The 21,761-nt window shown below is 51.9% G+C and overlaps 1 protein-coding gene across 31 annotated transcripts in view; it reads left to right on the top strand.

The window, feature by feature from the left end:
* The window catches only part of MADD (MAP kinase activating death domain), a 40,583-nt gene extending 19,143 nt beyond the window's left edge, over nt 1-21,440 (top strand). For 9 of the 31 annotated variants that reach the window (XM_027562403.1, XM_027562417.1, XM_027562411.1 and 6 more), the window contains 17 exons: nt 441-494; nt 1,454-1,554; nt 2,550-2,633; nt 2,980-3,138; nt 5,859-5,967; nt 6,251-6,313; nt 6,553-6,673; nt 6,776-6,881; nt 7,577-7,687; nt 10,069-10,176; nt 15,745-15,909; nt 16,148-16,220; nt 16,359-16,465; nt 18,239-18,247; nt 18,431-18,500; nt 20,158-20,204; nt 20,521-21,440. In XM_027562403.1, coding sequence (XP_027418204.1) covers nt 441-494; nt 1,454-1,554; nt 2,550-2,633; nt 2,980-3,138; nt 5,859-5,967; nt 6,251-6,313; nt 6,553-6,673; nt 6,776-6,881; nt 7,577-7,687; nt 10,069-10,176; nt 15,745-15,909; nt 16,148-16,220; nt 16,359-16,465; nt 18,239-18,247; nt 18,431-18,500; nt 20,158-20,204; nt 20,521-20,625 — 1,592 coding nt within the window. In that variant the 3' untranslated portion in view covers nt 20,626-21,440. Of the gene's footprint in view, nt 1-440; nt 495-1,453; nt 1,555-2,549; nt 2,634-2,979; nt 3,139-5,858; nt 5,968-6,250; nt 6,314-6,552; nt 6,674-6,775; nt 6,882-7,576; nt 7,688-10,068; nt 10,177-15,744; nt 15,910-16,147; nt 16,221-16,358; nt 16,466-18,238; nt 18,248-18,430; nt 18,501-18,524; nt 18,608-20,157; nt 20,205-20,520 lie in introns of all 31 variants that reach the window. The other 22 variants (XM_027562428.1, XM_027562426.1, XM_027562422.1 and 19 more) reach the window with 17 other exon arrangements.
* The last annotated feature ends 321 nt before the right edge of the window (nt 21,441-21,761 follow it).

Genomic DNA, 21,761 nt, shown 5'->3' with positions numbered 1-21,761 from the left:
GTGATCATCTGTCTGATCTGGAATCTTTAAAGTTTGCTGTTGCCCGGCTCATTTGGCAGAGAGAGCGCGGTGTGGTAGAAGTTTCCCCTGGGTTATGTGATCTTGAGCAAGTGTTTCAGCCTCTTTGGGATCAGTCTCCTCGCACCAGAATGAAGGAGCTTGATCAAAGGCTTCTCTGGCTCTGACATTCGGAGGGATTTTTACTGATGCATTGAGATGCGGAAAGGAATTTAGTTCTTGAGCTGGCGGCAGGGGGAAGGCTTTAGAGCTCTTGATGTTTCCCCCCCTTCCCCTCAGTGAAGATCTCTCTTGATCTCTTGATTTGTAGTCCTGTGCCTGAGACAGAAGCAGCTTGGGTGGTTGGGGTTTCCATTTCATCTGTCTGACCAGCCTCTGACTCTCTCTGTCTTTCTCTCCTGCTTACATTGCATCTGGGGTAGAATTGTGGAGCAAGCACCAGGAAGTGAAAAATCAAAAAGCTTTGGAAAAACAGAGTAAGGAACAAATGCCCCTTCCCGTTCCCAAGTCTCCCATACCTGCCAACTCCCCAGGCCCAGTCGGGGCAGGCCCCCTTGGTCAGCCCCACCCCAAATTTGCTCTTGGGGGGTATTTGGAACGAAAGCAGGTAGGTGGTGTGTGACACCTAGGTATGTGCTCGTAGGCTGCTTCTGCCCCTTCCCCTTGTGGTAAACCAGGCGGTGATCAGGGCATCCGCTGCGTAAAGGCCCCCAGGGCTGGGTTTTCTGTCGCCCCAGAGTTGGTGGGGAGAACATTTGCCTATTTCAGCGCCCCTCATTGGCTGAATCTCCCGCACCCACTGGAAGGCCTGTGGGCACAGTTGGCAGAGATGGTTGCTGTCCCTCCGTGTTGAGTCTGCAGCTTCCCGACTCTCTGGTGGCTTGCCTAGGCACGCTTTCTCGCTTTCTGTCATTCTGTCCTTCTGCCATACCATTGTGGATGGGTGGGAAAGACGGGGTTGCCTTTTAACCCTGGACGTAGAAGCTGTGGGGGTTGGTGGGCAGTGTCCACTGAGACAGCTGGTGTTCTTTAGTCTCCCTGGCTCCTCCTGCCCTGGTCCCTTCAGACGTATTTATGGGAAAGCACAGGGACCGGGGGACCCTGGAAGGCTCTCAGGCCTGGTGGAGCGCTGACCCTGAGTGCAGTGGAGCGTGGTTTGTCTGTGTAACTTTTCCTCCTTAGGATGATGCAGTCAGAGTCTTCTCTAGTTAAGAAGATGGCTGCAGAACCCCTTGAGACCAGGTCTGATTTTTCCCTGCCTGGTTCTTAAGGCATCTGGGACTTCTTCCAGTGGGGCCCGAGTGAGTGGCAGTCCCTGGAAAGGTGACTGGGACACGCGGAACAGGTCTGGGACCAGGCTGTGCCTCTGTCCCACTCCCTTGGCCAGCCTGCCCCTAGCCTGTATACCGAGTAACACAAGTCTTCCCCTCCTCAGGGCCTGAAGTAATCAAACCCACCTTTGACCTTGGTGAGACCGACGAGAAAAAGTCCCAGGTCAGCGCAGACAGTGGTGTGAGCCTGACATCTGGTTCCCAGGTTTGTGACAACCTTGTTCAGAATCGTGAGTGTTAACAGTTTGCTATCTCAGAATACTTTAAGACCAAAATAAAAAGACAACCTTGAAACATCATGAATATCCAGTCGCAGAGGAATGGTGAAATAAGTGGGAGAAGGCAATGGCACCTCACTCCAGTACTCTTGCCTGGAAAATCCCATGGACGGAGGAGCCTGGTAGGCTTCAGTCCATGGGGTCGCAAAGAGTCAGACACGACTGAGCGACTTCCCTTTCACTTTTCACTTTCATGTATTGGAGAAGGAAATGGCAACCCACTCCAGTGTTCTTGCCTGGAGAATCCCAGGGACGGCATAGCCTGGTGGGCTGCCATCTATGGAGTCACACAGAGTCGGACACGACTGAAGTGACTTAGCAGCAGCAGCAGCATCCATGTAATGGAGAAGGAAATGGCAACCCACTCCAGTATTCTTGCCTAGAGGATCCTGTGGACAGGGTAGCCTGGTGGGCTGCCATCTATGGGGTCACACAGAGTCGGACACAACAGAAGCGACTTAGCAGCAGCAGCAGCAGCATGCATGTAATGCAATATTAGTATCCATTAATGACTATTTTCAAAAATTTAGTGACATGGGAAAGTGTTTACAAAGCTATATACAGTGTGAATCAGATTTTACTTTTAAAATATACATAGAAAAGACTGAAAGGAAGTTTGCTAAGATTAAATAACAGTGATTAATGTGGGTGGTAAGTTTATGGCTTTTTTTTTTAATCTCCTTATTTCTTTCATGTATTTTCCGTAGCAAGCGTGTATCTGTTTTACATTCATTGTTTTTCTTATTCTGTAAGTCCTACATATTTTATATTCAGGAAAAAGAGCTGATTTGTCATGACCTATCCGGGGATGACAACAGAAGGGTGGGGATGGGAGGAGGAAGAAGATACAGTGTTTCTTAGGGAAGCAGAGCATGGATGGGCCACCTCCCTGCTGTGTCTGAGTCCGCATGTCTCATTTCAGAGGACCGATCCAGACTCTGTCATCAGTGTGAGTCCCGCTGTGATGATCCGAAGCTCAAGTCAGGACTCTGAAGTTAGCACCGTGGTAGGGGAACACCACGCTGGCACCTTGGTGGGCGGGGTGTGGGTCCCCCTTTGGAAAAAGGGGGTTTCCTCTCTCCTATGGAGGCTGTTCTTAGTCTCAAGGCAGCTTGGTTCTCTCGGTGGAGACGTGTCCCTGTCATAGGTCTTTGTCCGTGGGCTCAGACCCTGAGATTTCACCCAGGGCGTCTCCTCATCTTATAAAGAAGGTATTTCCAGAGGCTATCTTAACACGCCTTTGATGCTGGGTCTTTTTTTTTTTCTTCACGGCAGCAGAAGGCTCTAAGAAGCTTGGCATCTCTGGGACGCACCCCTGGGGGAGATCCCTTACCGCCTTTCTTCTCTTGCAGGTGAGCAACAGCTCCGGAGAGACCCTGGGAGCAGACAGCGACCTCAGCAGCAGTGCGGGTGATGGCCCAGGCGGCGAGGGCAGCGCCTACTTGGCAGGCTCTCGAGGCACCTTGTCTGACAGCGAGATCGAGACCAACTCTGCCACCAGTGCCATCTTTGTAAGCTCAACGGGATGGGGCTAGGTTAGAAAAGGTCGAAACTTAGGAGGCAGTTAGGAGGCAAAAGGGAAGGCAGGCGTGGATAACCTTCATATATCTGACCCTCAGGAAAATGTTTCTTAAATTAGCTCTTTGCAGAGTCATCCAGTGCCATGCTCTAGGACTTTCAGAACCTTCTCCTGAATCATTGATGAGTTAGGCTTCCTGCCCAGTCACATAAGGGCTTCGACTCCTATGTGGCAATAACCCCTGCGCTTAAAATAAACAACGTGATGCCTTTGTGGCCGTGTCAGGGCAGCTGCAGCTCTCATTCTGTCCCAGTCAGCCTGTTTTCATTCTGGTCACTGCTTTGTTTATGTAGGACCTTAAAATAGCATTTCATTTTAGTGTGTTCCTAACAGTTATTTGAAGCTTTCCTTTGTGAATAAATGTCTATTAAGTGATTGACTAAATGCCAGATTCTGTAAGAAAGAATCAGGGGTGACAAGGCATGATTCCCCTTCTCAACAAGTTTGCAGTTCTGTATGTTGCTATGACTGATCTCTTCTGATAGGTGAGGGAAACAAAGCCTTAGGGGGAAAAAAAAGATCTTGCCCTAGGTTATACAGTAAGCCAGTGATCAGCAGGAATTAAATGGGTTCTTTTTAGTCCCTGTCTGTAGACACACTGCCCTGCAGTGTATACAGGCATCCTCAGGCAGCGTTAAGGGTTCTGACACTCTCGCCGCTTGGTTAGGCAGAGCTCAGGATGGGTGTTCTCCGCCTGAGCTCAGAGGTCCTCATCTTTGGTCTGTGGGGAGAATGGGAGAGGAAGTTTAAATGAAATAAATCATGCAGCCCTGGCGATCACTCCCACCCCAGGGCCTTGTGTAGCCCTGCTTCTGACAGAGCCAGTGATATCCCAGAGTGGGGGGTAGGGGTAGGCACCAGAGCCATTCAAACTCATGCACTGTAACTTGCCCTGAGTCTAAACAGACCCTTTTAATTAAGAGCATCTTAAATCCTTCTAGTGTGCTTCTGTTCTGGAAGCTGAGGTACATGCTGTGCCGTAGCTGTCTTGCAAGAAGCCGCTCAGCTGTGGCCTCCCTTTCCTGGCACCTTCCCGGGACAGATTCTTACTTGTCCTGTGCTTCTGGGCGAGGGCGCTTCCTGCGGTTGAGTTGCCGAGAGCAGTTACCTAAATTTCTTGGCTCAAAAAAATAGGCTGCTTTGGCAAGAAATGGCATTATATTAAGTTAATACGGTTCCCTGAACGAAGTCTTTGGCTGTGAACCAGGCAGCTGGCGTTTGGACACACTCATCAGGTATTTATTGCCCAGGAGCCTCTGATCAGTGGCTTCTCTGCTTATGCTGCCTCACGTGTTGTGAAATGGGTGTGAGAGCTACCCCTTCCCCAGCTAAAAATCTTTCCCAAATGAACAGAAAGCCTAATGTTGTGCAAATGGCAGATAAAGTGCTGTTTTTATGTGGGAAGATATTTCTAAGAGATGGTAAGAGAGAAAACATTAACATTTGTCAAACACCAGCCATGCGCCAGGGGTAAAGAGCCTGCCTGTCGGTGCAGGAGGCGTATGAGACGTGGGAGTTGGAAAGAGTCCCCTGGAGGAGGGCGTGGCAACCACTCCAGTGTTCTTGCCTAGAGAATCCCATGGACAGAGGAGCCTGGACACAACTGAAGCAACTTAGTGCACGCACGTGTGCCAGACACTGAGTGATTTATATGTCTTTTCTCATTTTATCCCTGGAATAGTCTTGTTGAGTGGGTATTATAACCTTCCTTTTACAGATGAAGAAAATGAGTCTGAGAAGCTAAAAAGTTTTTTTTTTTTTTTTTTTTAAACTTTACAATATTGTATTAGTTTTGCCAAATATTGAAATGACTTTGCCACAGGTATATATGTGTTCCCCATCCTGAACCCTCCTCCCTCCTCCCTCCCCATACCATCCCTCTGGGTTGTCCCAGTGCACCAGCCCCAAGCATCCAGTATCGTGCATCTAACCTGGACTGGCAACTCGTTTCATACATGATATTATACATGTTTCAATTCCATTCTCCCAAATCTTCCCACCCTCTCCCTCTCCAACAGAGTCCATAAGACTGTTCTATAAGCTAAAAAGTTTTGTACCAAAGATCACATAGCTAGCAAGAGGCAGGAATCTGATTCTTGGTCATTCTCAGTTTAAACCCAGTGTTCTTTCACTGTGTCACGCTGCTACAGAGAATTTGTCTAATTTTTAAGAGCAAAGAGTCTTATAGAAACGAAAGGAGGTAAAAATAAGTAAAACTGAAAGGTCGATTACCTGTTTCGGGAGGCAGTAACCGAAAGCAGTTTTATCAGATTGACTTCTTTTTTAAAAAAGTTTCTTTTATTTATTTTTGGCTGTGCTGGGTCTTTGCTGAGTGAAGGCTTTTTCTCTAGTTGCAGTGCATGGGCTTTAGGGAGCACGGGCTTAGTTGCCCCGTGGCATGTGGATTCTACCCAGACCAGGGATCAGACCCGTGTCCCCTGCATTGGCGGGTGGATTCTTAACCACTGGACCACCAGGGAAGTCCCAGAGTGACTTCTGTTTGAAGTGAGCAGAGTGGCAAAGGCAGGGCTACTGGAATACATGTGGCTAATGATGGTGGCCAGTGTGCGGGCCTCTTTTATAAGCTGCTTGGTTTCCTTTGCGCCTGTCCCTTGGTGCTTCGGCAGCTGACCTGTTGTCTCTTCTGTCTAGGGTAAAGCCCATAGCTTGAAGCCAAGTGTGAAGGAGAAGCTGGTGGGCAGCCCAGTTCGCTTTTCTGAAGACGTCAGCCAGCGAGTCTACCTCTACGAGGGACTCCTAGGTGAGAAACAGACCGAGAAGGCCTCTTGCACAGGAAGGAAGCAGGCTTCAGCCAGGGAAGAGGGTGGCACCGGACAAGTAGCTGCGTGGCCGTTGGCTGATCTCAGTGCGGACATGAAAGGGCATTTTTATATCTGAAGCCGGCGACTATCTGGGTCTGGAGAGAGGAAGGCAGTGGGAGAACGCTAGGAGAGACTGAAGTCCAGTATTAATCAACAGTCTCTATCTTTCTGTCTTCTTTTACTTCCTTGCTACCATGGTCCTTCCTGCTCACAAACTGGCAGGAAGGGACAAAGGATCGATGTGGGACCAGTTAGAGGACGCTGCTATGGAGACCTTTTCTATAAGTAACCACCCTTCTGTGTGTGCTGTTCATCCCTCCTCCTCGGGAGGGGCTGGGCCTCACTTGGAGGCAGCCGGGGCTGGTGGCAGGAATGCTGCATCTGGGGTGGCGAGTCTGATGTTTCCTTTGCTCTGGAATTTGTAAAGACTCCCTTCTTTGCTGGAAGTTACTCTTTATCTTAGTTTGGCAGCCGCCTTCTTTATATGTTATATAAGCCACTAAGAAACCCTCTCTTCCACACAGGCAAAGAGCGTTCTACTTTATGGGACCAAATGCAGTTCTGGGAAGACGCGTTCTTAGATGCCGTGATGTTGGAGAGAGAAGGAATGGGCATGGACCAGGGTCCCCAGGAAATGATAGACAGGTGTGAGGTCTATAAACCCTTGGAAAAGGCAAATTTGGCCCCTTCCCCGTTAACTCTGCATCCTCCCACCTGGGGGCTGATGTGTCCTGGTCTCCCGTTCAGGTACCTGTCCCTGGGAGAACACGACCGGAAGCGCCTGGAGGACGATGAAGACCGTCTGCTGGCCACACTCTTGCACAACCTCATCTCGTACATGCTGCTGATGAAGGTAGTGTCAGTTCTGCTTACATCCAGCTACTGCCAATGCTGAGGACAAGGCTTGTTCCTGTTGCCTGGATCCTGGGGCAGTCGGGAAGCAGTCAGGGCGTCCTGCTAGGGCCCTCTTCCTCACTGAAGGTCCGAGGCCTCTCTGCAGCTCATTTATCCCCTTCCCTGAAGCAGCCAGGCTGCTGTACAGCTGGGGAGTGCTGTAAAGGTGAGGGATGACGGTGTGCTGTTTGTTTCTTTTGAATTTTAAGTGGGCTTCCTTTGCTGAATATTTTTAGGATGCCTGTCGAACTCCCAAGAGGATTCAGTGGAAAGAGAATGTTTTTTCAAGTAGTAGATTCTGAAACCTTAGAAAGGATGCTCAGAATTTACTTTTCAGCACTAGTCCTTCATCATATTGACTTTCCCGTGGATGTAAAAAGCACTACTCATTGGAAAAGCAGTGAATGGCAGATTCTAGTTTGACTTGGTTATATTTGGTTTTTATAGCAGTGGGAGAGAACTGTGTTCCCAAGTAGAAGAGTCCTGTTCTGAAAGGACCTGGTGGGTAGAAGAGAGTTGTTTTGAGAATGAGTTCCTGAGTTTTTCCTCCGCCTGTTCTCCCGGCCTCTCTTAATGTGAAGACATGAGTTGATCCAGTGGAGAGAATACCCTGCAGTCACTCTTGGTTATTGAGGTTCTGTTTTGGCTTTCCAGGTAAATAAGAATGACATCCGGAAGAAGGTGAGGCGCCTGATGGGAAAGTCCCATATTGGGCTTGTGTACAGTCAGCAAATCAATGAAGTCCTTGACCAGCTGGCCAACCTGGTGAGCACGTCTCAGCCATTCTTCAGGCTCCTTCCATCGCACTGGTCAGCTGCCTAGGCGTGGGCCCCGAGGCCTAACGGAGAGGCTTCCCTGTAGCTCATTTCTTGGCTCAGATGTTTTCAGAATTCCTAGTTCTGAACATCGGAGAAGGCAATGGCACCCCCTCCAGTACTCTTGCCTGGAAAATCCCATGGATGGAGGAGCCTGGTGGGCTACAGTCCATGGGGTCGCTAAGAGTCGGACACGACTGAGCGACTTCACTTTCTCTTTTCACTTTCATGCATTGGAGAAGGAAATGGCAACCCACTCCAGTGTTCTTGTCTGGAGAATCCCAGGGACTGGGGAGCCTGGTGAGCTGCCGTCTATAGGGTTGCAGAGAGTCGGACACGACTGAAGTGACTTAGCAGCAGCAGCAGCAGCAGCAGTTCTGAACATAGGGCTTGGCCTCTAGATGAGGCGTTTGCCCTTCTGTTCTGTGATAGGAGTCTCTGCACTGAAACCATCCCATTGCAGCCTTTTCAGCATCTGTGTGGTCTGTGGACCCTTGTGGATCCACAAGGTGAATACTGTTTTCTTGACAATACTGAGATGTTATTTCCTTTTTCACTGGGTTGACATGCACACTAATGGTTCAGAAGCAGTAGTGGGTAAAAACCGCTGGTGCCTTAATGCAGTGTAGACAGTGGCACCAAAGCATGCTGGCGGCCCCACCTCTGTACTCTCTCGGTTAGGAAGAAAATGAACAGCCAGTTGACTTGCGAGTGTCCTCGATGAAGCAGTTAAAGTCATCAGTTTTCTTAAATCTGACTATTGATGATACATCTTCCTAATATTCTGTGTGGCAAAATGAGAAATACACATAGAGCATTTCTGCCGCAAACCAAAATGCAATGATCATTTGGAGGAAAAGCAGTTTGTGACAATTTTAGCTGCACGGTGAACTGGCAGCTTTGTTTATGGGACATCATTTTCACTTGAAAGAATGACTAACAAACTATCATTGTTTGGACTTGGGTACTCAGCAGACTTTATTTATTTATTTATTTTTCTCAGCAGACTTTTGTGCTCAAAGCTTCCCAGTATTTTAAAGACTTTTCTAGTAAGATTGGTGATGGAATTAATGAATGTGATTTTTTTTATATTATGTCATGAAATGTGTCAGCACTTGAAAGAGCTTCATAACTTGAAAAACCAGTATTTTCCAGATGCTCAATGTGTGGTGTTGAAAATTCAACTAACCACTCCAAGTGTAACTCCAAGTGTCAAGCATACAAATGGATTGCACTGTAGCAAAGTACAAAGTGTTCACTGATGTGTTTTCAGATCCCACATTGCAACTAAGCTTAAGAAACTACTTGAGGTTCTGGTACAGCATCAGAGAAGAATATACATATACATATGGAAAGCCTGGTAGAATACTCCTCCCTTTTCCAGATAGATATCTTTGAAGTCAGGTTGTCTTTAATATACCTCTGCCAAAGCAACATGTCACAATGGATTGAATGTAGAAGCAGATATGAGAATGCAACTATTTTTTAATAAGCCAAACATTAATGAAACTTGCAAAAATGCAAAATAATGCTGCTCTTCACTTTTTTTTGTTCTGAGAGATACAGTTATTTGAAAAGTATATGTTATGTATATTACCATGCAATGGATTCATTGTTGTGCTCTTGTACCTAGTCGCTCAGTCATGTCCAGCTCTTTGCGACCCCATGGACAGTAGCCCAGGCCTCTGTCCATGAGATTTCCTAGGCAAGAATACTGGAGTGGGTTGCCTATTTCCTCCTCCAGGAGATCTTCCCGACCCAGGGATCAAACCCGCATCCCTTGTGTCTTCTGCATTGGCGGGCATATTCTTTACCACTTGCACCACCTTATTAATGAATTACTAATTCCTTTTAAATGAATTGGGTTTCCCTGATGGCTCAGGTAAAGAATCTGCCTGCAATGTGAGAGACCTAGGTTCAATCCCTGGGGTTGGGGAAGATCCCCTGGAGAAGGGAATGCCTATCCACTCCAGTATTCTTGCCTGGAGAATTCCATGGACAGAGGAGCCTGGCAGCCTGTGCAATCTGGGGGGGTCACGAAGAGTTGGACACGACTGTGCGACTAACACTTTAAATGAATTAATAAAAACTTAAAACTTTTGTCAGTGATAATTTCTAATATGGTAAATATCTATAAATTTAACTCACAAAAACATAAGCCCTTGGGGGTCATCAATAATGTTAGAAGAATCCTGAGACCAAGAAGTTTGTGAACACGTCCATGGTGGCCAGTGGCCAGCAGATGGCGCTTCTCTGAGGAGACCGATAGGAATTGAATTGCTGAATGGCGGATTCTGGGCCCAGACTGCTGAAGGATCTCTCTTTCCTCAGAATGGACGCGATCTCTCCATCCGGTCCAGTGGCAGCCGGCACATGAAGAAGCAGACATTCGTGGTACATGCAGGGACAGACACGAATGGAGATATCTTTTTCATGGAGGTAGGTGCTGCTGGTTCATGCCCAGAGGGACATTTGAAAGTCATTTGAAAGTCACAAGAAACTCCTAGAACGGATGCCAGAATATTTTTCCCCACTTATTCATTTTCATGGTCCATTTATCATTAATTTTCAGTTCAGTTCAGTCGCTCAGTCGTGTCCGACTCTGAGACCCCATGAACTACAGCACGCCAGGCTTCCCTGTCCATCACCAACTCCCGGAGTTAACTCAAATCCATGTCCACTGAGTCAGTGATGCCATCCAACCATCTCATCCTCTGTCGTCCCCTTTTCCTCCCACCTTCAATCTTTCCCAGCATAAGGGTCTTTTCCAGTGAGTCAGTTCTTCGCATCAGGTGGCCAAAGGATTGGAGTTTCAGCTTCAACATCAGTCCTTCCAATGAACACCCAGGACTGATCTCCTTTAGGATGGACTGGTTGGATCTCCTTGCAGTCCAAGGGATTCTCAAAAGTCTTCTCCAACACCACAGTTCAAAAGCATCAATTCTTCAGCATTCAGCTTTCTTTATAGTCCAACTCTCACATCCATACATGACTACTGGAAAAACCATAGCCTTGACTAGCTGGATTAATTGTCAGGCTCTTATGCAAATAAGTAATGTAATAGACAATTCCCTGTCTTGTCTTTTACATATAGATTGAGTAGATGATACGGTCGCATTGTCCATAAGTCAGAACAACATGAAATTGTATACACTGGCAAGTCTTGTCTCATTCTTATCCCCTTCCACTCGGTTTTCCAACCACCTCACCCCTTCCTCTCGTAGGCAACCACTTTTATTTATAACCACTTTATGTCCTCCAGTGGTTTTCTACGCAAACACAATAAAATATAAACATAAATTCTTATTTTCCTACTCTTACATAAAGGTTCAGTTCAGTTCACTAGCTCAGTCGTGTTTGACTCTTTGCGACCCCATGGACTGCAGCACGCCAGGCCTCCCTGTCCATCACCAACTCCCAGAGTTTACCCAAACTCACGTCCATTGAGTTGGTGATGCCATCCAATCATCTCATCCTCTGTCGTCTCCTTCTCCTCCCACCTTCAATCTTTCCCAGCAAAAGGGTCTTTTCCAATGAGTAAGCTCTTCGCATCAGGTGGCTAGAGTATTGGAGTTTCAGCTTCAATATCAGTCGTTCCAGTGAACACTCAGGATTGATCTCCTTTAGGATGGACTGGTTGGATCTCCTTGCAGTCCAAGGGACTCTCAAGAGTCTTCTCCAACACCACAAACATAAAGGTAGCACTTCATATCTGCTGATCTGAACCTTTTTCTTTTTTTCCTTAAACATATCCTGGAGATCTTCCGTATCAGTAGAAAAAGAATGTTCTCATTCTTTTTACAGCCGTGTGGTGTTCCACCATGTGACTAGACTGCACTTTATTTCGCCAGTCAGCATATATACACCCTGGTTTTCGCCCAGGTTTTTATATTGTTAGTAGTGTGACTCTGGGTGATGCTGTGCCTGCTTCATTTCATGCGTGAAAGGAAGCTTCATCTAAGAGTTCCCGGAAGTGGGATAGCTGGGTCAAAGAGAAAATGCATTTATAGTTTTGGTTGCTGTGACTCTAAAGTATCTCTTAACATCCAGTTTCTCTTCCGTGTTGCTGTTTATTTTGTTGGAAAGCATAGGCCTGTGGAGGGGCCATCTTACCTTTTAGGTTTTTTGCTGATTGCGTCTCCTTAGTGTTGTGTAGCCTGTTCCTCTGTCACTTGTGTTTGTACACACTAGCGGTTCAGTCTGGAGGTTTGTTCAGTTTTGGTTTCAGTATTTCAGAAGACTAGGTGGTCGCCTCGTATGGTCAGCTCTCTGCTTGTGGTCAGAGGGTTCACACGTGGGAATCTGGCCTCTGCTCTGCATTAGTTTTCTGATTTATGGTATTTTTTGTCGTGCAGAATTTTTTTTAACTTTTTTTGTAGTTGAATTAATTAGTCGTTTATTTTCTGGCTTCTGGATTTTAAGTCATAGCTATAAAAATCCTTTCTTAATCCAGTATTATGAAGGAAGTTGGCCACGTTTTCTTCATTTCTGTGTTTTTAATTCTAAAATGGCTAAGATTCTTTCTCAGTACTTTTAGGGGCCAAGTAAAGCTCCTCTGTAAAGCAGTGAGATTAGCTAACACCCTGTTGCCTTTTGGTTCAGTCAAATTTGATTTTCACAGTCACAGCTTTTTGAAGAGGTAATCTAGCAAACATTGGGGGGGTGTCTGCTCTGCAGCAGAAACTTACATGTGATGCAGCTCAGAAGGCTGTTGTGTTCATGTCCCCTTGAAGTGATAGAATTTGTCTGAGTGCCTGTTGGAGCTGAGGGCTACTTCAGACACCTGCAGCAGAGTAAATTTCTAAAGAGGATTCTCTGACGTGTAGGACCCACTCCCACCACTGTACAAGGAGCCTCAGACAAGGGCGGTGGAGCTTGGGGTGGGTCTGTCAACTCATAGATGCTCCGCCTTGTACTGCAAAGCATGGGCACCGTGCTCACTCTGTCAGCGCCTGGCTACTGTGAGGCTATCGGAGTTAACCGTTCTCAGCACAGGCTGCTGGCTGTGTGATCAGCTGGATAACAATTTGCAAAGACTTTTTAAAAATCACCTTTATTGCCTTTTATCTTAATTACAAAAGTAAGAGTATATGCTGGAAACGTTTCAAACCATGTAGAAGTGAATTAAGTAAAAAGTAAAAATTTTCTTTCACTTCCTGCCAATGCCATGTCTCAGAGGTAACCACTGTTAGAGAATTTGGTGTGAATCCCTTCAGATTTAAAAAAAAATGCGTATTTGTTTGAATACAGCTTACTATATGGAATTTTATTTCAGTGTTTCTAAAAGTGATACCAGATTACAAATATTATTATATAATTTGACTTTTTTCACTTAATGTATCATAGATATATTGATAGTATGTCTCCATATTATAGAAATCTGTCTTTTTTAAATGGAGGCTCAACCGTTAGGTTTTCTCTGGATGTGCCATGATGTATTTAACTAGTCCCTCCCACTTTTTCTTTTTTTTTTTTTTAACAAGGATTAACTGGTCATCCTTGAACATAAATCTTCGCACAGTCACATGAGAATTTCTACAGGATAGATTCTTGGTGTGAAATTTCTGGGTCAAACTATGTATAAGATAGATGACTAAGGAGAGCCTACTGTGTAACACAGGGAACTCGATGCTTGCGGTGATCTAAATGGGAAGGAAATCCAAGAAAGAGGGGGTAGATCTATACCTACAGATGATTGACTTTGCTGTACAGCAGAAACTAACACAGCATTAGTAAAGCGACCATACGCCAATAAAAATTAATTAAAAAGACATTTCTGGATCAAGCTTACAATATGTTTACAACTTTTTAAAAGCTTTTCATTTTGCACTGGAGTGCAACCAGTTAATGATGTCGTGGTAGTTTTGGGTGGACAGCAGAGGGGCACAGCCATACAGACACAGGTGTCCACTGGGTACGTTTACAGTTTGATAGATTTTGCCACCTTGCCATCCCAAAGACTACACCAGTTACCCCTCCCCCAGCACTGACGAGTGTGACACGTCGCTACCTTTGTGTCTCTAGCCTAGAAATTGTGTGTTCTTCTCAGTGTCTTTTCCCCGCCGTTCTTTTAAAATCAGTTGTTTCCGGCTGCTCTGGGTCTTTGTTTCTGTATGGCCTCGCTCTAGTTGCAGCGAGCGAGGGCTGCTCCTCATGGCAGTGGCTTCTCTCTCGTCGCAGAGCACAGGCTCTAGGCGCACGGGCTTAGTTGCTCCGAGGCATGTGGAATCTTCCCGGACCAGGGCTCGAACCCATGTCCCCTGCATTGGCAGGCTGCTTTTTATCCACTCTACCACCAGGGAAGGCCCTACATGATGTTCTTAAAGGGTTATGCAAAGCAGAGTAGTTCTCTCCATCTTTCAGATCGAGAAGCACAGAGTTCAGCTACAGTAGAATTCAAGTTTCTAAATTCCCACTCAGCTACCCTGGCCCTTTTCTTCCTCGGGCTTTTGAACTCCAGTAAAGTCTTATGTAGGTGGATTAAACTGATAGTCGTGTGTTCCTTATTCTTTCACCCAGTTTTTAGGGAGCACACATTACAGCCAGGCACTCTGCTGGCTTTGCTGGCTTTGGGGTTGCAGTAGTAAATCAGGGAGGTAGGTCTCTGTTGCCCTTATAGGGTTGATAAGCCATTGGGAAAGTCAGGTAATTAAACACCCAGTGTCCTAAAGGATAATGAGCATTATGAGAGATTTCTGGGGGGCAGATGTCATGAGGATACACAGCAGAGGGCCTGGGCGTTGTGGGTGATGCCCAGAAGTGATCTTTGCGCTTAAGACTTGAAGAAGAGTTAGAACTTAATGGCTGGAGTAGGGGAGGGGAAGAGTGTCCTGGGGTGTTTGGGGCAGAATGGTAGGGTCTCACATCACACCTTCATTCCTGGCTCAGGCAGCTGGGGGGACAGAAATGCCAGTTACTCAAGGAGCTTAGAGGGAGGAGCTGCCCAAGAGATGTGGAGTCCAGGATGAGTTTGAGGTGCTGCCAGTGTGACACCAACACAGAGCAAGGTCAGGACTCAGGAAGACAAGTCTCCTATGCAGGAAGGTTTGAGGACCATCAGTATGGTCGTCAGAATTATTATTCTGTTTCCTACATCACAGTTGTATCACTGGTATAGCAGCTGACTCTTGGGTACTTTCTATGTGCCTGGCTTTATTCTGAGAATTTTATGCACATTAACTTACTTAATCTTCACAGTAACTCCATGAAGTTATAGCTGTCCCCATCTTATACATGAGGACATACAGACACGGATTAACTTGCTTAAGGTGACACAGCTAAGTAAGGTGATAGCCGGAATGTAAACCCAGGCAGTCAGATCTTAGACCGGTGTTCTTACCCATGGTGCTGAACTGCCTCCTCCATAACTGAAGGCAGATGGACATATTCATTGGCCTGTGGGAGAACGTTGAGCAAGAAAGAGGAGGAGAACTGTGGCCTGTGGAGGAGAACTTGGCCTTTGAATTTATACCATCCTGTGCTGGATAGTTTTTTATTATTGCATTAAGCAGTGTCCACGTGTCACTGGTGTAATTAATTTTTGAGAAGAATCTATGCAGAACTGGAGTTGAGCCAAGATTAGGAAATGTGTTCATGTCCATTTTTTTTCCTCCTGGGTTAAGTCTGCCCCAGTCCCCTGCCTTTGTGCCCCATCACTAAAGAGATTATTCCTAAGATTGAAAGGTAGAGGCGGGAGATGGCCTCCGCACTTATCTCCATAACGTGTGAGAGGCAGTCGACCCTGAGGTGAGGTGCGGGCCTCCTTCCGGGCCTACGAGTTCCTCTCATTGGCCTCTCCCCTTGCCAGCAACCCTTCCGGTGGACGCGTGCCCAGCCGTTCAGGGTCTGCGTCTCCGCCAAGTTAGGCTGAGTGTCGGGTGAGAACCCTGACCTGGGGGATGCTCCTAGCACCCGGTACATCTGTCCCGGGGGCGGGGCGGCCCACGGCGTGGCCCTGGCCCGGGGAGGAAGAGACCCAGGAGACCAGGGCTGCCGACCGCCCCGCAGGTGTGTGACGACTGCGTGGTGCTGCGCAGTAACATCGGGACGGTGTACGAGCGCTGGTGGTACGAGAAACTCATCAACATGACCTACTGCCCCAAGACCAAGGTGCTGTGCTTGTGGCGCAGAAATGGCTCCGAGACCCAGCTCAACAAGTTCTATACTAAGAAGGTACCTACCCGTGAGCTCCGTGTGTCCGGGGCGGGGCAGGCGATGAGGGCCACACCTGGAGTTCCCTGCGGGGAAGGGACCCTTAAGGGAGCCACGCTGGCCTCCCCCACCACCATCCACATGCCTCTGGCTGTGGCGTGGGCCACATAAAGCTGCCTCCAAGGTCCAGGGTTCAGGGACAGAGGGGTGGGGCGCCCGGGGGCCTGGTCTGACCGGCCGGCCGCCCCCTGTGCCGCAGTGTCGGGAGCTGTACTACTGCGTGAAGGACAGCATGGAGCGCGCCGCCGCCCGCCAGCAGAGCATCAAGCCGGGTGAGGAGGGGGCGGCCCCGGAGCCCATGCCTTCCGTTGACTTTCATTGGTGTTCATCCGCCCGGAGAGCCCCGCGGAGGTCACGGGCCTCGGGACTCGCCCCCTCCGTTAGCTGATAACGCCCCTTCCTTGCCGCAGGGCCGGAATTGGGTGGCGAGTTCCCCGTGCAGGACATGAAGACTGGCGAGGGGGGCTTGCTGCAGGTCACCCTCGAAGGGATCAACCTCAAGTTCATGCACAACCAGGTGGGTTAGAGTGGCAGCCTGAGGCTTCCAGCCCCGGCGCTGTAGGCGTCGTGTCCAGGTTCCCCCGCGAATGGGAGCCAGGCCTCCGGGGCTAGTGGGAGCATCCGGGGCTAGTGAGCGCATCGGGGCAGCTGGGCCAGAGGGCAATCCGAAGGGAGGGCGCAGGGACACTGGCTGCCCCCACCCGCGAAGCCGCGGCAGGGAGCCGTTGCAGGGGGGCGGGGAGAGGGGGCCGCGCCCCGCCCGTAGACTCAGCTCAGTGTGAGTGGGAGCGTCTCCCCGGCCCTTCTCTTGCTCCAGGGTGTGCTTTTGCTTGTGGTTTCGCTGTGAGTCTAGGCCAGTTGGTCCTCTTGTGTGCGTGGAGTGTGTGTGTGAATTCGCCTTTCCAACCTGCTGATCCTCCTTCCTGTTCTCTTCCTTCCTCTGAGCGCCCCACTCCGTCCCCTGCTCCGCAGACCCCACTCCCCCGCCCGCCGGCCCGCGACCCCAACGGGGAGCACTTCGGGATCCATCTTGCCCTCCCTGTGGTCCCACCGTAGGACCTGACCTTTTCTCCTCTTGATCTTCTAACACAGCATTACGTTTTCTCTCAGTGGACGCTCCTTAAGCTAATTCCTTTCTGAGGCCCGCGCGTCATCCCAGGTCCGTTCCCAGTCCTGGCTCTTCACACAAGTGCCTTCCCTCACCCTCCCGAGGCTCTGAGCCAGACCCGAGTGTGCAGTGAACGCCTGGCCTCGGGGGCTCCCTCCCCGCTTCCATTTTAATTCTTCTTTCAGGACCCCCTCAGGGCAGCTCGGTGTGCTGGGGAGCAGCCCCCCGGTTTCCCGGCAGGGTACGTGCAGAAGCACGTTTACTATCGTCAGAGTAGTGCATTAAATAGTATACTCGAGACCCGAGGCTCCACCCGCAGAGGGTTTACTTAAGCGGTTTTCTGGACCATGAAGGCGCCAGCAGTTCTTGGGGACCAGGCTTCGGACTGCACTTGAGGGTTGCGGCCTCCCCCAGAGCCTCACCTTCCGAAGAACAGGTCTCAGTGAATGACCCCCGTCCTCCCCTTGGTCCGCCCCCGCCCCCACCCCAGACCGACCTCCTGTCTAAGCGTTACACGGTGTGTACAGGCCGGTCTGTGGATTACGGCTTTGCCCCAGGAGGTCAGACCCTGACTCACTTTGAGATCCTGGCCTCGGGGCCCATCTTCCACCTCCTGACAGTCAGCTGGAGTGGACGAAGCGGTGGTCCCCTGGTGGGACTCTGCTGAAGGGGGGAAAGCGTGGCCTTTGGAGTCAGGATGTACTCAGATTCAGATGCCAGCTGTTATCCTCAGGAAAAACCTTCCTGACCCTCAGTAGCCTCATCTGTGCAACATGGGTGATACCACACCTGTGCGGATGCCCCACCCCGGAGACACGAGGACAGACAGACAGACAGTGTGTGCAGACTCCCAGTAGGCTCTCCTGAGTGGTAGCTGTCACTGCCAGCACCACGCACTCCGGGGAGAACCTGGATCCTGTCTCACAGAAGATGCCCCCACCTCCCCCAGGACAGTGTGAGGAGAGCTTTGTGCGTGCCAGCCCTCTGCGCCGGAGGAGGACGCATGGCGGGGTAGAGCGCTGAGGGGCCGGGGCGGGGGCCCCGGGGTGCCGGGTCCTGCCAGCGCTGCCCTGGGCAGAGGGTGCGGGCAGGCAGCCCAGGCCGGCAGAGGGGCCTCGGGGTTGGCTTTGACCGTTAAAACTAACACCTTCCTTTCTCTCCCATGCTTTCTCCTCCGGCCAGGAGCGGAAGGTACTGCCCTTTCTGCTGTCTTTGCTTCTTGGCGCTTTTGAGCTGTGTGTGTGTGGGTTCTGGTGCCCTCCCTTTGGGACATAGGTTTCCGGTGTGGGCACGGGGCTACAGCTGGGAGAGGGGGCTCTGCGGGTGGAGGGGGAGCCTCTGGGCCTTACCGCTCCCTCCCTCCCTCTCTTGCAGGTTTTCATAGAGCTGAATCACATTAAAAAGTGCAATACAGTCCGAGGCGTCTTTGTCCTGGAGGAATTTGGTAATTACACTATTTTGCTCTTAGGTCTGGACTCACATGGCAGTAACTCAAACCTCGGAGCTCCAGAGGAGGGACTAGAGACAGAGAAGAAGCGCCTCTGCAGAGAGGTCAGGAGGAGCAGGAGCGTAGGGAGGATGAGAGAAGGGAGGCAGGAAAGCTAGCCAGTGCTGCCAGGGAACAGGCCCCAGAGCAGCGGCTTAACACCGGCCCAGAGCTCTGCTGGTGCTCAGGGGGCTCCTCCAACCAGCACGCCTCCCCTGGCTGGGCCTGGCCAGGCGGAAGTCAGAAAGTCCTGGGGGCAGAGCGGCCCAGCCGCACCCCCGCTCAGCTGTGCTCACGTAGCCGCCTCAGTCCCTCTAGCAGCCCAGCGCCTCGTCCAACTGCCCCGGGGCCACGCCAGGGTCCGTGCAGCCTCCAAGCCAGAGGAAGGCGCGCAGGGGCGCAGGCAGGCCTAGGGAGCCGGGAGCCAGGCTCCCCCCCACACCCAGGGCTGAGCGGCATCTGGGTTCTCACCCTGGGGCTTTGAGTTCCTGCTGTGTTTGTGCTTCATTCTTTTGTGCCCCTCATCGCTGCTATGAAAACCTTCGTTCTCCAGCAGGTAAAGTGACCTCGCCGCGCTGCCTCCCCAGGCCCTGCCCGCCACCTCGGGCCTGGGTGGGCGGGCTCCCTTCGCCCAGGCCAGCTGCTCCCATCGCCAACCTTCCCTAACCTTCCCTCCACCCTCTTCCTTCCCCACGTCCTCCACCTGCGCTGGCTCACCGGTTCTGTACACCTTCCTCTCCTCTGCCAGAGAGATGTTTCGGGGGGCGGGGGGTGTCCTCTGGCTCAGGAGAAGGACCTGGGCTCCTTGTTCTACCTTGGACGAGTGTATTTACTCCCTGTTAACCCTGGGCCCCAAACTCCCCTCCCAGGGTCAGGAGGAGGAGGGGCCCTCTGGGGCATGATGCCCCCCACTTCTGGTCTCGGGGCTGGGATGGGGCTGAGGCCAGGAGACCCGCTTCCCTGCTCTGGCCGCGCAGCAGCCCCGCAGGGCTGGGGCCAGGGGTCTCAGTCTTGGCCCCTGGGCCGTGGACCTGTGTGTATCTTGCCTGACGCTCCCTGTCACTTCCCCCGGGTGCCGTCCTCGCCTGTCTCTTCTGCTCGGTGTGTCTGCTCCAGGGCCCTCTGACGCTCTCCCTCACACGGGCAGGCCTGGGCCTCTCCTGCCATCAGGGAAGGAAACTCCCGAGTCTGGTGGGTTTAGTGTCCCGCCCCCGCTTCATCCCGCCTCAGGAGCCTCCGTGTCTGGGCTGGGAGCACAGGGCATCTGCTGCCTTGACCGGAGGGTGGGGCTGGGCAGGGGGCTGAGCGCTCGGGGGTCCCAGCAAGGCGAGGCACAGGCTAGAAACTGCTCTTCTTCTGGCCGAAAGCTGGGCGCACCCGCCGTGGTCCTTGGGGGCCAGGACTGGAGTGGCGGCCAGCGGGGTCGAGCCGCAGCCGTAGAGCCAGGGGCCATTGCGGACCTCAGGGCGTCTGGGCCGGTGTCCCCTCGCAGGGGCTGGGTGAGGCCCAGAGGGGAAGGGGACCCTGTGCCGGGCGCCGCCGCCTGGGGGAGCGTGGCGTCATTGCTCTGAAGTGTTGAACTCTCTTGTTTTGTCTCTTGCCCGTCCGGTTGTAGTTCCTGAAATTAAAGAAGTGGTGAGCCACAAGTACAAGACACCGATGGTGAGTGTGCCGCCAGCCCCGCCAGCCGGTCTGCAGAGGGCTCCCAGGGCGACTCCGGCAGGAGGGGGGCGGGCCTCGCAGGGCGAGGGCGATGGCGAGTGGTTGAGGCGAGTGTGGTCTGGAGGCCAGAGGTGCCGCTGGAGTGGAGCAGGCCTTTGGCCCGGCAGAGGCGCCCGCCTCCGCTCCTGCAGCCCGCTCTGGCCTCGCGGGGGCTCTTCGGCTGGAGGCCTGGAGTCTCCCACTTGGCAGCCGTCCACGAGTGAGGATGGCAGGGCCTGCGTCCCCTGCGCTGACCCGGCTGGTTCTCTGCCCCCAGGCCCACGAGATCTGCTACTCCGTGTTGTGTCTCTTCTCGTACGTGGCTGCCGTCCGCAGCAGTGAGGAGGACCTCAGGACCCCGCCCCGGCCCGTCTCTAGCTGATGGGGAGGGCCAAAGGCTGCCCCTCGCTGCTGCCCTGGCACGATGCTGCCGAGCGCGCCAATGGCGTGTCCTCTGCCGGCCTCTCGCCGCAGCTCAGACGGCTCTCAGTGTGTGTGTGTCTCAGCGTGTCCACGGGGCTGAGCTAGTCTCTCCCGCCTTTCCCTCCCCTCCCCCAGAAGACCAGCCTGCTGTCCCCTCGGGGCTCAAGGGTGAGTGTGTGTGTGTGTGTGCGTGCACACGCGTGTGCGTCTCGGGCCAGTGGCTCCCGAGATCGCACGAGGCTGAGGTGCAAGCCCCTGCTGCGTGCTGTTGAGCTGTCCGTTGTGGTTCTCGTCCGTGACATCGTGGGTCTTCAGGGCAGACCTGGCCTCTCCTCCCTGTGACCCAGCAGGCTCGTCCCCGCCCCCGGTGAGGGGTGGGTGAGCATGGGAGGGGTCAGGGGCGGCAGAGCCAGTGGGGCCCGCCATGCTCCTCGGGCAGTTCCCAGGCCGAAGCTGCTGCCCGCGGGCACAGGCCTGCCTGGCGGCTGCTCCCACAGCCTCCCCCCGCAGCGGTCTGCGCCGACCCCCTTCGCTGCTGAGTGGCGAGTTCCCTGCGGCCTGCCCGCCTCAGTAGGAGACTCCCAGGGCCGTGGGCTGCCCCGCCTGGAGCTGGGTGGGGTGGGGAGGGGAAAGGCCATTTCGGACCCCACTCGTGTGTGAGGGCAGGCGAGCCTGGGAGTGGGCAGCAGGGGACTGTAAATATTTCGGCTCCACACTATTTATAGAAGGTGTACAGAGGTGTGAATGTGAAATAAACGTCCTGAACTCCCCGTGGGTTCCTGGCTGCCGTGCATTCAGTGAGGCCCCTCAGCCCTGTGCGAGGAGGGCCAGCCCTGGACTCCACAAAGGCACCTCCGCCAGAGGCAGTTGGGGAGGTGAGGCTGTGCCCGCCCCACCTTGCCCCGCCGCCCGCTCCAAGGGGCGGCCCCAGGGTGGCTGTGCTCGAGTGGGCCACTAGAGGGAGCCGCCAAACTGGGCTTTGACAGGGAGCAGGGATTCAGTGGGGCTGGACAGAGACCGAGGCCTGGGCCTCAGCTCCCCAGAGAGGTGTCAGGACTGGGCCTCCCCCAGGGCCTGGAAACCAGGAGTGTCTGA

This window comes from Bos indicus x Bos taurus, chromosome 15 (assembly GCF_003369695.1).
Source record: "Bos indicus x Bos taurus breed Angus x Brahman F1 hybrid chromosome 15, Bos_hybrid_MaternalHap_v2.0, whole genome shotgun sequence".
In the NCBI taxonomy this organism is placed as follows: Eukaryota; Metazoa; Chordata; class Mammalia; order Artiodactyla; family Bovidae; genus Bos; species Bos indicus x Bos taurus.
This window is presented reverse-complemented; position numbering and strand designations above follow the sequence as displayed.